The sequence below is a fragment of the Phytophthora ramorum genome, assembly GCF_020800215.1.
Source record: "Phytophthora ramorum isolate Pr-102 chromosome Unknown Phyram_PR-102_s0004, whole genome shotgun sequence".
Classification (NCBI taxonomy): domain Eukaryota; phylum Oomycota; class Peronosporomycetes; order Peronosporales; family Peronosporaceae; genus Phytophthora; species Phytophthora ramorum.
This window is the reverse complement of record NW_027150650.1, coordinates 996,653-1,014,598: the sequence shown is the minus strand read 5'-3', so window position 1 is coordinate 1,014,598 and position 17,946 is coordinate 996,653. Positions and strand designations below refer to the sequence as shown.

Sequence of the window (17,946 nt, the reverse complement as noted above, 5' to 3'; positions counted from 1 at the left end):
CAGACACGTGGGTGTGCACCACATCGGGATGAAGATCGCGTGGCTGTTGGCGTGGGGCTTATCATGGGGTCATGCGGTTGCCCTGCTGCGCTTTGCGACGGTGAGCGTGTGGACGCTGGAGGGTGGTGCGAGGACTGACGAGGACGTTTTGTGTGTGTTGTAGGACGAGTCGCTTGACGAGATCCTGGAGGACGAGCGCCACACGTTGCGCGCCGTACGACTGGAGAGTTCTCCTGCGACGTGGAGCCAGGAATATGTCCAGCTCCTGGTAAGGGAGCGAGATCGATGCGCCGCTCTTGCTTGTCCATTGACCCCCTCGTTGCTGCAGATTTCCTGTGACCACGGCACTTTGCAGCTGGCTCGAGAGGTGGAGAAGAGGCTGAAGGACACGACCTTCTGGTGTGTCGGTAGCGACCAACTCAAGAGGTCCATCGGAGTCTTCACGACGGCGCAAGAGGCACAGCAGATCCTCTCCGCCCTCGTCTACCAACCCGATGCGAATTACCACAGCTCGTGGTATGGAGTGACCGACCCGTTGTGCGTCACAGGCGGCCATGAGACCGTTCGCATGCAGCTATCGCCTGTGACTACAGACATCCCGCAGACATCGCAGAATGGGTGTGTCGTGGTTGACCTCGACGATCGCGTGTTGGAGACTGGCAGTACACACGAGAAAAAGATATCTGTGGCCAGTGTGAACGATGCTCCGACGGTAGAGCGAGAATCCGGGGCAACACTCTCCGTGCACTCTGGAGGTTCGTGCCTTGGGCTTTCTGGGTTCAAGCTCGGGGATGCGGAAGCTGTGGCAGTCGAGAGTGACCCAACAGCGCTGGTTCCCATTCTGAAGCTGGAACTGCACGTAAAAGTCGGGAAGCTCCGTGTAAATCGGCGGTCAGCGTTGCAAAACGCGATTCATGTCGTCGGAGATGCTGGCAAAAACACGAATACAACGCTGGCTTGGACTCTCCCCGACTTGGCTGACAACTCCCTCGTGATGAAAGGTGCAATCTCCGACTTGGACGATTTCTTACCCGCTGTCGAGTATTGCTCTTCACCTGATCCCAACGTTGTGGCAGCCGATAAACTACGGGTGACCTTGTCGGATAATGGATTCTGTGGCGGTCCTATTAAGGCGAGTCTGTCGACCACTCTCGAGGTTCCTGTAAATATTCTTCCAGTGGTGGACCTCGGTGAACTTCTATTCACAAGCAACAACATTACGCTTGTGACGCATTCGGCGCAGACAGCATTGCAGTACACGCCTGGGATAAACGATGAAGTGGACTGTGCACTTGAACTGAAATATAACGATGGAATGCTGCTGGGAATCGACTATCAGCCGGGCACACTGTACAGAAAAACAGATCTGCTGTCTCTTGGCACATCAAGAGCTCGTGCTGAGGTATTGATTCCGGCTAGAGGCCTGATTGTTCGGTTTTGGGGAGAGAAAAACAACCGCAGGGTAACCAGTTTTAAGCTCACTAGACACTCTTGTGCTGTGGACGAGATCTGCCACGAAGTGGAGAGTACTTCTCTGTATGAAGGATCATCTGACGAGGAAATTCTTGCATCTGTCCAAATGCTAGCATATACGAACGAGAGCGTCGCAGATTTACAAGTGATTCGATATCCTGTGTCGCGCCTTTGGTTGATTTGGAACATCCCAGGTGAATTTGGACAAGAGGTTGCTGTGTCAAAGCAAACTCATGTCTCAATGCAAACGGTCGAACGACGTTTTCACTTGCACGGAAAGAGCAAACACGTTGCGACGCAATTGAAGACACTCAACATCTATTCACTTTTGGGTGGCATACACAGCTACAATCGCTTGAATGTGACGATATCCATCACGGGTGCTGAAGCTGTTGGTGGCCAGGCTGTGTTATCAGCCCAGATCGATGTTTTCTCTGCTTCAGTTCTGGAAAACTTCGAGTTAGTATATCCGCGTGAGCTGGCACTTAGCGGCAGCAGGGAAGCATCACTAAACAATGTCTCGCTGTGGTATCCATCTACGTACGCATCCAGTACTATTTTGAAGTGGACAATTCGAAGTACGCTTGGGTCGATCTGGTGGGATCCGAGATTGGTCAGTCCCGCTGTTGTAAGCCGACAGATGTCCAAACAGGAGCTAGAATTGCGAGGGGACCTCGTGGATTTAAATGCTGCCCTATCGAGTATACGTGTGGATGTAAACAATATGCAGGAAGCGCACTCGTCGTTCATGACCTTTTACGACGGCCAAACGTATGATCTACTTGCCCTGGCGCTAGATAGCATACAAAGTTTGACGACTTCTGGCATCACTTTGGACGAGTTACCTGGAATAGATTTTTTCCAGCTTCGAGTGCAAAATCGTGTAACATCTCCACTAGATTCGTGCGTCGACGCTATCACAGTTGAGAATGCAATTGTGGGGATTTGCCAGGACTCCGCTGCATTGACGACTCCAGCATCAAGGTTTGCGTGCACGAGTGCTATGGACGACCCAGCTACCAAGTGCGCGTGGATGAAGCACTGCAAGCTACAACGCGTGCTGCTGCAGTATTGAGTGCAAGGGTGTAGTTGCTCTGCAACCACTTCACTTGCTGCAATGCAGGCAGCGTAGACAAGCAAGCTCCCAAGAGCGATGGGAGGCTTTGCAGGTAAGCCGCCTTGGCGGCGTAGGAAGCAGTCGAGTTCAGTTTAGCCTAACGAGTCAATCTCACTTTTGTATTTGCCTTTAAGCAAGCAGTTCAAGCGCAACACATCACAAAGTTAACTTTAGTCCTTGTGGACCGCTCAAGCATGCCGAACTCGACCCAGTACGAGAACGACGGCGACGTCATTATGACGCCGGCCCATCAACCTGTCTTCGAGTTCCTCCACGCTCCAAAGTTGGAGGGGTGGGGCCAAGATGCACTAGTCACGTGGAAGAAGCAACGGGAGCAGTACGAAGAATGCATCCGTCAACGCTGCGTCGAAAGCGGCGAGCGCCCTGAAGTGGCGATGCGGCCGATCAAGTTGGCCTTCGAACCGAAGCTTCTCGAAGCATTGTGCCTGTACGAGCTGCAGAAGCCTGTCGATGACGTTATGGACAGCGAGTTGAGGGCTCTGATCAATCAACGCGTACAGAGCGTGAAGAACGCCCAGGTCCCGGACTTGGACGCGCTCTTCAAGAAGCATTTGAACGTCGATATGCACGAAGATGATATCGACGCGCGGGTACTGAAGTACTTCCGTGATTTCTCCGATTTGGTCGAGAAGAATGGCCTTGGCGACATCCTTGGTGTGGGTGACCCGTTAAAGCCCGCGTACAACGAGCGAATGAAACTGCGTTGTAACTTCCTCGTCGACAACTTGGAGCCTGCAATCCTTCGGGATGAAGTGCGACGCCACACGAAGTTCGTGGACCAAGAGGCAAAGCGCAATGATTTTGTGCTGTTCAGGGTGATTAAGGAAAAGGCCTTGGCTCAGCACAAGTACCACGTTTTGACGAGAGATCAAAAAGGCAAGTTGAACTCTGACAAACGGGACAAGGCGACTACCAGTAGTGACAAGTCGCAAAGCAACGGCGGTAAGAAGTGGCCGCGCCCAACTGGAACTGGCGGTGCTCGTAGCAGTGGACCTTCAAAGACTACTGAGACGAAGATCAAGCCTCCGAGGACCGGTTGCTGGCACTGCAAGGGTGATCATTGGCTGCGTGACTGTCCGACGGCTACGGAAGCCGACAAGGCTGTCGCCGTCGAACGGATGAAGGCCCTGCGCAATGGCTCGAAGGCCAAGAAGGTTACACCGTCTCTAGCAGTCGGTGAGGTGATCGTGAATGGCCTGATTTCGCTGCCATACTGCGCCGACTCTGGGGCCACCTCATCCTACATTGCGAGACAGTCCGTGGAAGAGCTGATTGATCTCGGTGCTGAAGTCACCGTGAAGCCTCTGCCAGAGCCAATGGAGGTTACGGTAGCGGGTGGAGCTGTGATTGTGTGCCATGACTCAGTCAAGTTGGATTTGAGGCTGCAGACAGTAGCTGGCCCAGTCCATCTCACCGAGGTGACTTGCACGGTGTTCGAAGGACAAGAGGAGGAGTTCATTTTGGGAAATGATATGCTTGTTTCTCTTGGAATTGACGTGAACGCTCAGCTTTCCCAGCTGGCAGGAGGACATGTCATGCAAGATAATGACCCCTTCGAACCCGAGGAACCTCAAGGGGTGGATCCGTCTGATGTACGCCATTTGCTTGAGGCAATGGTTACTGCAGCTGGTGAAAACGGATTCCCACTCGAGTATCTGCCGCCACTGCTGGATTTGGTGATGGAGTTTGAGGACGTGTTTCGGATTGAACTTGGCAATGACCCGCCAGCCGATGTGGAGCCTCTACGGATTACGATTCGAGCTGGATCCCAGCCATATCGCACGCGCCCTCGTCGTTACGCACCAGCCCAGAGTGATTTTCTCCGAGCGCATACGCAGCAGCTACTTGACATGGGATTCATACGACGCAACCAGCAAAGTCATTGGGCTTGTGCTGCCGTACCCGTGCCGAAGGCGAATCGTCCATCGACATTTCGGCTCACGATCGACTACAGACCGGTCAATGCAATCACCGTACCAATAGCTGGAACGGCGCCCGATCTTGCTGCTGCTGCCCGTAATGTGCGAGGCGTGTGCGGGTTTGCCAATTTTGACATGACGAATGGATTCACGCAGCTTCCACTGCACCCGGACAGTCAAGAGGTGATGAGCTTCGTCACAGATGATGCAGTCTTCACGCCTACACGGGTGCCTCAAGGCGCAACCGACTCGGCCCTTCATTTCCAAAACCAGATGCAAGTGGTGTTTAGGAAGATGCTGTACAAGAATCTACTTGTATGGATCGACGACTTGTTGGTGTATGCCCGTTCACCCGTTGAGTTTATTGCTGCGCTCCGCCAGTTCTTCGAATGTGTGCAAGGTGCCCGCCTGAAGCTCAGCGTGTTGAAAAGCTGTTTGTTTCAAACAGCAACGAAATGGTGTGGCAAGATTTTCAGTGGCGAAGGTATCGCGCACGATCCAGCACGAGTGAGTGGATTGCAGTCCTTGCCGCTCCCGGTTACGGCAGCGGACTTGCAGCAGTTTCTTTGTGCAGCCGGTTGGCTGCGCGACTCCATCATGGACTACAGTCGAGTCATGCAGCCGCTCCATATTTTGCTGGAAGCTGCGCTGCAACAAGTTGGCCGCACCAAGCGGTTGGCCGCAGGTTTTATGCTTTCGTGGAATGATGGCGACAAAGCAGCCTTCACGACCGCGCGCAACCTGCTCGCGACTACGCAGATGTTACATTTCCCTGACGACTCTGCCAGCCTGTGTGTTTTCAGCGATGCATCTGAACGTGGTTGGGGGCTACTGGTCTCACAGGTCCGCGAGTGGAATGATGCATTGCCTGTTGTGGAGCAGCAGCATGAGCTTCTGCTGTGTAAGAGCGGTGTCTTTAGCGACACAGAGCAGCGCTGGAGTATCATTGAGAAGGAGGCATTCCCGATCATTTTCGCTGCGCGTAACCTGGGATACCTGCTTGTTCGTCGAGGTGGATTCCGTCTCTATTGCGATCATAAGAATCTCGTGTTCGTTTTCGCTCCAGACAAGGAAGTGAAACGCCATGTTCGCGGCAAGCTACAGCGCTGGGCGCTTTCTCTCACTGGTCTTGCGTTTCAAGTTGAACACATTGACGGCACCGATAATCTGTGGGCAGATTTGCTTTCTCGGTGGGGGCTTCCGGTTGAGGAGGTGGGGGTCAGTATGCAATGCAAGTTTATAACACGAAGCCGCGCTCGCGAGCTCGCAGAAGCTGCTGACGCGGAGGAGTCTGAATCTGTAGTGGTGCCAGAGATGCGAGTGGACCAGGATCACACTCACCGTGTGGATCAAGTTCATCGTGGACATGAGCTCCCAGAGCACTCGGAGGTGCTAGTGGACCCGAACCACGCCGAACCTGTAGATCAAGTACAGCGGCTGCACATGATATCTGACGACTTCGAGTTTCCGTCGTTGGGGTCTATTCGTGCTGCACAAGAAGAACATGCAAGCAGCGCACCGTTGGAGGTGGGACGCGATGACAGTGGCCTCGTGCTGGTGAATGATCGCCTTTGGGTTCCCGCCGTAGCAACGGAATTACTGCAACGAATTTTCGTGATAAGCCATTGCGGCTTGCAAGGCCACCGTGGTTTGGAGCCCATGGTATCGACAATTGAGTCGGTATTTTCTATCAGTGGGCTGTCCGCACTGTGTCGTCGTTTCCTCAGCCGTTGCTTGCTTTGCAAACATGTGAAAGGCGGCAACATCATCACTCGGCCGTGGGGCCCAACTTACGACGCTACGGAGCCGAACGAACTATTGCACTGGGATTTCCTGTTCATGGGTGAAAGCGCAGGTGCTAGCAAGTACGTCCTGGTGTTGAAGGATGGACTCTCGCACTACTGCGAGTTGATAGCGTGTGATACTGCCTCGAGCATCGTGGCAGCAACAGCTCTAATGGACTGGTGGAAGAGATTCGGAGCTCCTTCGGTCCTGATCTCGGACCAAGGAAGCCACTTTAAAAACGCTGTAGTACAGCAAGTGTGCAAGAAGCTGCAACTACGACAAGAGCTTGTGGTGGCCTACTCGCCCTGGATTAATGGCACGGTTGAACGGGTCAACCGTGACATTCTACAGGTGATGAGGGTTCTCTTGATGGAGCTCAAGCTGGACACCCATGAGTGGGTGTACCTGCTCCCGTTGGTGCAAGGTAATCTGAACCACACACCAGTGGCTTCACTGGGCAATCGGTCGCCTGTGGAGACGTTTACTGGCCTACGACGGCCATCTCCTTTCGAGCCTGTCATCATTGAGATGAATGGCAAACCGGTGGTGCTTACGGAGGACATCGCGCTACCTAGTGTTCGTATGGAACGTCTTCGTTCCAATCTCGCGGCAATGCACCGGGAGGTTGTTGACCTCCGTGAAAAACGCCGACTTCAGAACATGCAACAATCGAAGGGATCGCCGTGCAACTTCGCAGTTGGTGATTTCGTGCTCTGGTCGAGGATCGACCAGAGGCTAACAGTGGACAAGCTGCTCGCCAGATGGGTCGGACCCTTTGAGGTAGTGGAAACCCGCCCGCACTCGTTTGTCATCCGACACTTGGTGACAGACCAGACATTCGATGTCCATGGCTCGCGTTTGAAGTTTTACAGCGACAGCATGCTCAACGTGAACGAGGAGATGCTCGCTCACATCGGCAATCAGGGTATGCTTCTTGGAGTGGAAGCTATCAAACAGCATCGCAACGAACATGGTGATTGGCAGCTGTTTGTATCTTGGGTCGGCCTTCAAGACGAAGAGGATTCCTGGGAGTCACTGCGATCCATGAACGCCCAAGTACCGGCAACGGTGGCGCAGTACATACTTGCTGCTGAGGATCCCGCTCTGTCGGCTGCCTACAAGGCGATCGCTCAGCATTAGCTATCGTGCTCATGGTAGCCGATTTGGTTCTGCGACAATGGCTACAACAAGGAGCAGCGCCACTTGTATATCTGCATATGAGACCCGTAGGCGACGGAGCCCTTGGGGGGCTGTGTGGGGATTTGCCAGGACTCCGCTGCATTGACGACTCCAGCATCAAGGTTTGCGTGCACGAGTGCTATGGACGACCCAGCTACCAAGTGCGCGTGGATGAAGCACTGCAAGCTACAACGCGTGCTGCTGCAGTATTGAGTGCAAGGGTGTAGTTGCTCTGCAACCACTTCACTTGCTGCAATGCAGGCAGCGTAGACAAGCAAGCTCCCAAGAGCGATGGGAGGCTTTGCAGGTAAGCCGCCTTGGCGGCGTAGGAAGCAGTCGAGTTCAGTTTAGCCTAACGAGTCAATCTCACTTTTGTATTTGCCTTTAAGCAAGCAGTTCAAGCGCAACACATCACAGCAATTCATGATCTATCGATTGACAAACTGAGCGTGTCTGTGAGGCGCAGGGCATCGTCTTTTATTTCAGGAAGGTTCGACTATACGATAGTGATGTCAGCTCCGGCTGAGATATCGCTGGATTTGGTAGCGGATGGGTCGGCCCCCTTGTCAAAAGCACTATTTGAAATTGCTCACGTATCCTCAGGGAGCGAGAACCAGATTGCCTTAGCTACAATTTCGATGTTCCTGGAAAGGTCAGATAATTCCTCGTTGGTGGCTTCTGGAGAAATGCGTGCTCGTGTATCCAGGTTGAGGAAGAAACTTGGCATTCAACTTCCAGCCTCGTACTTACAAGTTCATTCCAATCAAACACAAATGATCGAGGGGGTCGATTTTGAAGGGTATGCTCACAAGCTCACTTTTTCCGTATCCTGTGCTAAAGGGACAATCAGCTTTTTGCCCAAGCAACTCTCTCAGCCTCTTCCCAGTAAAACATTCGGCCTTGAATCGAAACTAGAGATTAGTGGGTATTTTTCAACTTTGAAAACGGCGCTTAGGCAAAGTCGTTTGGCTTACTCACCAAAGAATGATGCAAGTGGCTACGACACGTTGGTTTTTACGATTGCATCGGTTGATGATCAAGCGCGCGAAACTCTGCCTATTGTGATCGAATCGCCTATGAAGCCACCTTCACTAACCTTCCAAGTAACTTCGATGTCTGTGTTCGAAAATGAAGTTGTCCGCATTGAAGGAGTTACGCTAATCAACGAACAAGGCGAACAACAAAGTCGGCTTTCACGTGGAATTTGCTTGAACGTTACGACGCTGAATGGAGAATTGGAACCAGCTACCAATTACCGTGACCATACTTCCCAGTTGACTAAAAGTATTCAAATCCAAGGAGATGCTGATAATATTAATGCTGCTCTGAAAGGGTTGAGATACCAAGCACCAGCTCGAGAAGCTACAGAAGATCAGATTCTTTTTTCAACGCACTGGATAACTGAGAGCAGGGAGCAAACTTCTCCTGTAACGTTTACCCTGCCTGTTACGATCACCAGACGGCCAGCGATAGTCAATGTCCTGATCAACGGTAGCATTGTTGGTACGTACTTATTCACTTCGTGATGGTTATCTTCGAAACAATAGTCAACCATATGTGCCTCGTTTTATTATTGCAGGAGACAGCTCCGTGCTCACTACAATGATGGACACTCCAGCGTCACTTGGGAGCTTGTCACTTCAAGTAGATGACGATGACCAAGGATGGGAGCATTGCAACAACACTACAGGTGCAAACGGGTGTACCGCCACAGTAGAGCTGTCCCTTTTTTCGGCGCACGGGCTGGTCACAGACCTCTCAGAACCATTGCCGCAAGAAAACATTTTTCAAGAAAGCGAGCCACCGGTGTCCTTGGCCCGCTTCATTGGGAGTGTAATTCAGGCAAACATGTATCTCCAGCGACAACTTTACACTCCGGACGCAAAGTATCATGGACCTGATCAAATAGTGATCAATGTGAAGTACACAGTGCTCGGACCTGGAATGACTGAAGATACTGTGTTACTCCCGGTGTACGTTTTACCTGACTGCGAAGCTCCTCGATTTTCGTGGGCGCTTTCTGGTGCATCGACGTTAGACTTCAGGAGCCCCACCCGCGCTCCTTTCTCATTACCCGAACTTTTGCTGACTCGAGAGGGGCTCGAAAATGGATATTGCCAGGATGATACCGTGTTTCGTGTGACCGTGCAAACTAGTCAAGGATTTCTTAGATCGAAGGTGCTTGAAGTTGCACGTTTTGATGATCGTCTTGGTTTGACCTTCGAAGGACGCCTTTGGGATTTGAACCTGGCACTAGCATCTGTGGAGTATCAATTTGAGATTCGTCGTGATGCACGTATTCCGGTCATGGCTAGCGTAGAAGCCCATGTGTATGAAAAAGATGACCCGGCAACTGCGGTGAGCTCTGCCACACTTCGACTAAAATTTGTTGGGGATACGCGACCTCCAGAAATGCTGGTGAGAGAAACCGTCACGGTCTCTGAAGACACAGATTTGATGATTGGTGAGATGATAAACAGCGATGCATTTGTGGATCTTGCAGAGGACGCTACCATCAGCATTAGCGTCCACAATGGTATTATTTACGCTGCATCAGTAGATGAAGAACACACGGAGGCCAGCAGTGAACAGCAATTCCGTATCAGCTACCTACGATCCGTCATGTTGAATTTGCACTACGTCCCCAACCTAAACTTTAACGGAATCGATGAAATTGACTTTAAAGTGCAAGGACAGAGGAGTACTCTCTACGTATATGTCCAGCCTGTCAACGACCCACCCACGTTCGCACTCAATTCAGACGAGGCGAAGGATTGGCATAAGTATCCACGGATGTTTCTCCCATCTTTTCAACTCATCGACCCCGATAAAAATGAAATGTATCAAGTAGAGATTCGCATTGACAACGGATCCTTTTTCGTGGACCAGATGGCAACAAGCACTTTTGACGGTATCACTGTGGAGTTAGATACTTTGTCGTCGATACTGCGATTATTCTCCAGCAAGAACAGACTGAATACTGTTTTCCTCCAGCGTTTGATTGAGGTTATACCAGCGTCTTGTCTGAGTGATGGGGCGAGGAAATCCTCTTGCGCTGCTTTTATGGAGTTGTGCGTTGATGACGGTATTAGCAGTGCTTGTGAAGAGCTGCACATGCCTGAGCAGGATCTATTTTATCACGCTACGGTGCCAAACTGGGCAACAAATTTGAGTATCTCGGCAGGTGGTTCGGTTAATATTTCACAAGCCTTTGAGGTGCACCAGAGATTTGAAGTCATGTACGAGCTGATTGCTCGTATTCACGTATCATCCGGGTTTATTGTCATGGTGGAAATGCCAAGTTGTGCGGAGCTACTCGACGTAATCGATGCAGGGGGGCCACAGATGGGAATGAACCTGAGAATCCGTGCTCCTGGTGTTGCCTGTTTGAACAAAGCGCTCGCTTTTATTCAGCTACATAGTACGTATGATACGAACAACACGATTGCCATGCGTCTCGAACTTTTTAGTGAGGAAATTCGATTGCTGGCGACTGAAAGTTTTAACGTGAGCGTCACTGAAAATATGCCCCCTAAGCGAATCAGCGCTCTCCGAACGATTTCAAATGAAACGTGGCTGACACAGCGTGGCGATTACGCTAATCTGACGTCGCTATTGGCTGTTTCAATCACTGCGGATCCAAATTATAGCAGTGTAAATGAAGTTGGCGACGACCTACTCGAGATGAACGTTTCCTGTTTTGATTGCCAGTGGAGATATCACGTGTTCATACCGAGCGTATCATATGAATTTGCTACAATCGCCAGCTCAATGGTCAGATTCCTTGGAGTACGTGACGCATTAAACAAGGTTCTTGCGACCCTGGAGATTGCTATCGTCTCTAATGGTAGTTCTGGCTCCGAAACAATTACCTTCCAGCTAGCACCAGCACCGCCTCGTTTGGTGCTTGGAGCTGGGTCTGTTTGGAATGACAGTACGAACATTTCGATTCAATTTACTATACAATCCTCCCCACTTACTTGGCAAGAACAGCGCACCTCACTAATCCTGCAAACACCTAATTACAAGTCTAAACGGAGGGATTTCGAGCTTGGTGCTGTCGACCCCACGGAAGATAACGCAATGTCTATTGACTTACAAGCTGGTGCTTTTTCGCAACAACCAGAGGCTACACTGGTGCCACGCAATGCATCCATGATCATTCAGGTTAGTCAGGATGAGGCCCAGCCAATCGGTGATTTATTGATTGTTAGTGGAGACCCAAAAGATCTGACGTGGTTTAGAATGGAAGTACGGGTGGCCCATGGAATATTATCGATCCCAATCAATGTTTGCTGCGTGGATATTCGTGAGGCAAAGCACGAAAGTGAGCTTGATGTGGTTGGGTCAGCTCTAGCACTAAAGCGTGCAATTGCTGCAACCCGTTTTCAGAGCAGCCCTCTCTTTTCAGGAAAAGATTTACTGGAGATGACTATTGCCCGTTTTCATCCTGAACCGAATCGGTTGAACGTCTCTTTCAGCGTCCCGATTGACATCATTGCTGCCAGTCATGCATCATCCGACCAACATCAGCAGCGCCATGGCGGCGATTCATTCTCGGAGGAACCTATCTTCGATCCAGCGGAATACGAGCAAAATCGTGCGAACCAATCGCTATTATTTGATGACATGAACAGCGCGTGGGGTCATCTTGACGCGCATTCGAAAACTGAATTGACCCCTCCCCAGCTATCAGCAAAGACGTCACAAGGTCCGAACTCGATTACAACTTTGGTAGATAGCGTACCTGCTAAAATCATTGCCGACATCAAAGCTGCGGCAGCAGTGCCACTATTACACATTGAAGGATCTATCGAAGGTAAGTTGGGTAGTTCAAATCTAGCCAGAGCTTGCATTGGCATACGACTAACGCAGCTTGTGCATTGCTAGGGCCACTATCAACGCAGTATTGGCAAGTCGTCACTCTAGCGCTGGAGGTTGGAAAAAGCTGGAGCATCCCAGGAGTATCTGTTGGCATCACTACCTCCTGGGATGGCAGTCAGCGACCACTACTCCGTGATGACAATATAATGCTGGAGATCAGCGCAGACATTGGAGTACTCCTTTTGTCTGAGTGGGATGGACTAGAAATGTTGGAGGGTCGAGAAGGCACGTACACTACAACAGTTGCTGTCTCCGGCAAGATGAACAGATTAAACGCTGCGTTACAAACCCTGCGCTACCAGTGCGCTGAGGGCTGTAACCAGCAGGCTACGATCACTCTTCAAGTCAGAAATCCTCTTGCATCGCCATCTGGTGTTTCACACAAGAGAGTCATTCGTATTGACCAGCTCTATGATGTTCCCGTTCCACGAGTCGTCGCTAAAACAAGTTTGTATTACAGTACAGAGGACGCAGCTTTCCAGTTCCCAGATCTCACTCTACAGTTTGATGATAAGAATGCCACTCGTGAAACGATTGAGTATTCGAAGGCTGAGCAGCGGACACAGCTGTGGAGTGTCGAGCTAAGCTATCGACCAACAAAATACGCGTACCCTCGATCCCGTTCAGACGATAAAAGGCACCGGTGGGTAGCAGATTTTGGAGGTAACAAGCTGCCGCGATTTATGCAGAAGATGGGAAATGCATTTTATTTTGCTGGAAGTGATGAACAGCATGGTGAAGAGCTATGGGTGTCGGACGGTTCAACCCCAGGAACCGGCTTATTAACTGATTTGCTTTCTGGTCGTGAAGAATCGTCACCAGCAGGTCTAGCGACACTAAATGGAAAGCTCATGTTTACGGCTTCAGGCCTTAAGACTGGAAGAGAACTATGGACCAGCGACGGAACAGCAAAAAATACATATCTGGTTACCGACATCAGACAAGGCCCAAAAAGCTCAAACCCGCAGTTTTACACTCTGTTCCAATCCAACTGGCTGTTGTTTCAAGCTGAAAAAGACGAGTTCGGTGTAGAGCTCTTCAAGACGGATGGCACGGAGGCTGGCACAGTCATGGTGGAGGATATATGGCGCGGACCTCGAAGCTCTAGACCAAGCTATTTTGTCCAGTGGATAGCTAGTGACGGTCGGGCACGCATGTATTTTGCTGCCACATCTGACAGTGGTCGCGAGCTCTGGGTATCGGACGCGTTCTCTAGCTTTAGCACGGAAAGAAACCGGAAGCCATCAGGCTCGAATACACCGGTCGGCACCCTTATGGTTAGTGATGTTTGTGCTGGAGAGGGCTCGTCAGACCCCCGATATTTAGTGGCGATGGGTGCTGCAGGATTCTTCTTCTCAGCCACAGATTGCATTCACGGTCGGGAACTATGGTTCAGTGATGGCTCACGAATTGGGACAAAAATGGTAAAAGACTTGAACGTGGCTGCAAATGAGGGATCAAACCCAACTCATTTAGTTGTGTTTAATGGTAAAGTCTACTTCCAAGCGAAACCCGATGCATCTACAGGCTGTGAATTGTATGTGAGCGATGGATCATCAGCTGGTACGGTGCTACTCGTTGATCTTGTACCAGGTCCCCTTAGCTCTGCACCGGCGTTCCTATCAGTTGTAGGTCCAATCACCATAGCTGACGGGACAACTAAGAGCCAAGGACTCGCTTTTACTGCGGTTGACTCGGCTGGGCGTGAAAATATTTGGTTATCTGATGGTACGAAACAGGGTACAACGCCGATTCTGGATGATATTTTTCTTCTTAGCCACGATTTAAATTTTAGTTCAGCGGATACCGATGGGCGGAGTCAACACTTGTTCGAGTTTGGCAATGCTATATATTTCACCACGCATGACCACTCAACTGGGAAGGCCATACCCCGCCAAGAAAGCTCGCCTCTGTACGAGATCGATGTACGAGTCAATTACGGCACGATTTTCTTATTGAGCCCTGACAGCATTTCAAATAATGACCAGCTAGTTCATAAGACCGGCAGTACCGTACTGAAGCTAAAAGGCACAATGATTAACCTGAAGGAAGACTTAAGTCATTTGATATATGTACCACCGCAAAACTGGAACGAAGAACAATTTCCTGGGGGGCACATCGTGGAGTGGAACTTTGTGGTTTCGTATGAAAACGAGTCGAGTGAATCTTTTGCGGAACTTGTGATAACTCCGAGGGTGGATGCTCCTGTTATCACTGTTCCTCAAGCTCTCGAAGACCCATCTCACTCTATGAGAGACTATCTTTCTGTACTCAGATTGGAGTGTTTGCCGCTAGCGTGTGAAGAAGACACTCCTTTGTCACTTGATGGATTTTCAGTCAGAGCTGCGGATGTGACGCCCAGTCAGTTATCAACTACGGATCTACTTGAGCTTACTCTATCTGTTTCTCATGGGGTCATAACTCTCAGTGATACTCTACGTTCTAACTGTATCAGCAAGTTCATGGGACCGCTGTCCTTGAAACACGTATCGTTTAAAGCAACGGTGGACTGCTTGAACAGAGTACTGAAAACTATGACTTACGTTGGGGAGCCGAACTTTAGTGGGGCGGATCAGCTGAAGATTCGAGTGGAGTATGCGCAGGGATCGGACACCGCATTCGACGAGGCTTTAATCCCTATCATCGTTGTAGAGCTGAATGATGCGCCATATATTGATGTAGCCTCGGTCTTCTTTGAGGCCGAGGAGGATATCCCGCTACTGATTGAAGACTTACATCTGCGAGATCCTGACACACAGGAGAAGGCAATCCGTGTAACAATGGAAACTAGTTATGGATACTTGGCGATACTGAGGTTTAATGGGGTAAAATTGTCAACTGAAACGGTGAAGGGTGTCGGCACGGAAGCTACTAAACTAACACTAGAAGGAACGTTGTGGAACGTTAACGCTGCCATCGCCTCTGTCGTTTACACTTCAGCTAAAGACTGGAACAGCTTGCAGTTTCGTTCTGGTGATGCAGGGACCGCAATGAACGGCTTCGATACAATTACCATTTACTCGACAGACTTCTCGACATTCAATGGATCAAGTGTATCGGTTCTATTTGTTTACGTAGAGCCTACTTCCGATCCAGTAATGATTGAAATCCCAACGAATGCTGAAACAAGCGTTTATGCTAACGATCTACCAGGACAGCTTCGTGGAGATGAGGATACCTGGATTGACGTAAAAGGTTTGGCATTCTCGAGCGCAGATGATACTTCTTGGATGACACTGGTTGTTTCGTTGTCCGTGAGTCACGGAGTTCTCACTTTATCGGATCTGCGTGGTCTCACATTTCTCGAGGGGACGGTCGACAAAGACAGCACGATCAAATTCAAGGGAACGTTTGCCAACGTGAATGCATGCGTCGGCCTACGCTATCTTCCCAACAAAGATTTTTACGGCGCGGACTCGCTAGTTGTACGTGCCAAGGCGGTTGATGAGTACACCCAGCAGCATACACCTTCATCTTCTATCGATGTTGCAATAACGGTGGACCCTATGAATGATGCACCACTATGGAGTATTGGATCGTCAACGGTTCGTGAAATACGGCAAGGTCAAGCTGCAAGCATCAGCGGAATAAATTTTCAGGATATTGACATTACTACGCTCAACTGTGCTGTAGATTCATGTCAGATGGATCTGATTATCGAAGCCAGCAATGGATTTGTGACAACTTCGGATGAAATGTCTCCTTCGTTTTCAAACGACGCGACCACCAAGAAAGTAGCGTACCTGGTAATTTCGGGGACGCCCGATAAGCTGAACAGAATACTAACAGAAATGACGTTCGAGCTCGCTGGGTCAGAATACTATCGCGCCGATAGCCCGAGTCGTAATGATATCAAACTACAACTGACCATCGATGACCGAGGTACGTTTGGTCGGGGTAGCCCTCAAGTCAGCACAACGACAGTAGTATACAGCCCTGTTGTGTGGTCCCGCTATGATCTTTCGATACTTGCCCCCGAAAATGTTCTTACACTGGACGAGGATACGGTTTTGTTTTTCAAAGGAGATTTACAACTGGCCGATCCAGACGCGTCTCGATCGTTTCAAAATCTTCTGGAATTAACGATCACGTGCTCTCATGGCTCGTTCGCACTCAGCAGCAGGGCGAGTGGAGTGCAAGTGCTACGAAATGATTCAGATGGCGATATCGTAATTCGAGGCTTTTTCGCGCAGCTGAACATGGCTCTGAATGGTAGCTCCTATATTCCTCCGACGAACTGGTATGGCTCAGAACACTTGTCGCTGTCGGTTGTAGAGCCGAATCACCCTGAAAAGTCTAGAGAACGTGCCGTCGCCTCCGTTTTCCTGTTCGTCGCTTCAGTTTGTGATGAACCCCACTGGAGTAGTCAATTGCGCAAGGCTGAACCGCTTACGGTGAAGGAAGATGGATATCTCTTGATCGGTTCCTTATCATTGACAAATCCGGATTTAGACAATGAGCAACGCGAAGTGGAGGTTTCAATTGATGTTAATCACGGTGGTGTGATGCTCTCAATGACAAGAGGTCTTCTTATCCAGCAAACAGGATACAGCACATCGGAAGATAGACTAAGCGCCCAGCATGCTCCAGCGGCATATTCATATTCCGAATCACGTCTATTTTTCAAGGGCCTGGCCTTCCGTGGTAGAGTTAGTGATATCAACGCAGCCTTGGAGGGAATGATATTCAAACCCTGGTTAGACTACAATTCAGATGGTTTGCCCGTGGACGAAATATCATTCATTGCCACAAGTGTTTGTGGTACTTCTGCGCCGAGCGCAAGCACCATCACGATTGAGATCGCTATTATCGCGGTTAATGATCCTCCGGTTCTAGTATCGCAGAACTTCCAGCCAATTCCACTAGCGTATTCTGCTCGCGATCTGAGCGATGTAGCGTTGCGATCATCAACTGAAGCAGTAGAAGATTTATCTCAGCTGTTGGAGCCCATGGAGCTATACGATCCCGACTTCGACCTCCGCAGTAATGATCTCCGACTTGTAGTAAATATTTCGTGTATTCACTGCACGGTGACGTCGGAACATTTACCACAGTCTTCTGAGGGCCACGCAAGCGATCTGATTGTCGTGACAAGAAACAGGAGAAACGAGGAAGGCGTCCAGTTCATAGTACACGGAAACCTGCCGTCTTTGAACGATGGTATGATGAATCAACTAGTCTTCAAGAGTGCACCCAATTTCAACGGACACGCTTTCGTACTGATTGAAATATCTGATTTGGGGAACTACGGAGAGGGAGGTGAGCAGCGTGCGATATTTGTGTTGTGCGTCAACGTAAAACCAGTGAACGATATGCCTGAAGTCTACCTGCCGCAATATCAATCGCAGGAGCCTGTCCTTCAGCTCGACGAAGATGCTTCAGTGCTGATACAAGGAGCACCTGCTCTTTCTGCAGTTTCAGTAGCTTCTGGACGCGATACTTGGACGTGGAATGTGATGAGTGCAAATCTACTGGCGGGTGACACTAGCACGCGGCTACAGAGCTTGCATCATTTTTCAGGCCCCGAAGGACTTGTAGTATCATTTCTCGTAGCATACAATGGGGTTT

At 50.2% G+C, this 17,946-nt stretch overlaps 1 protein-coding gene across 1 annotated transcript; it reads left to right on the top strand.

Annotated features, from left to right (window-relative positions):
* Positions 1 to 28: 28 nt before the first annotated feature.
* Positions 29 to 2,548, top strand: KRP23_4961 (uncharacterized protein; the record flags this gene model as incomplete). The annotated part of the gene is made up of 4 exons (XM_067889979.1): positions 29 to 100; positions 164 to 268; positions 329 to 1,462; positions 2,426 to 2,548. The coding sequence occupies 4 exons, from the start codon at positions 29 to 31 to the stop codon at positions 2,546 to 2,548; spliced, it is 1,434 nt and encodes a 477-aa protein (XP_067746564.1).
* Between the last annotated feature and the right edge of the window lie 15,398 nt (positions 2,549 to 17,946).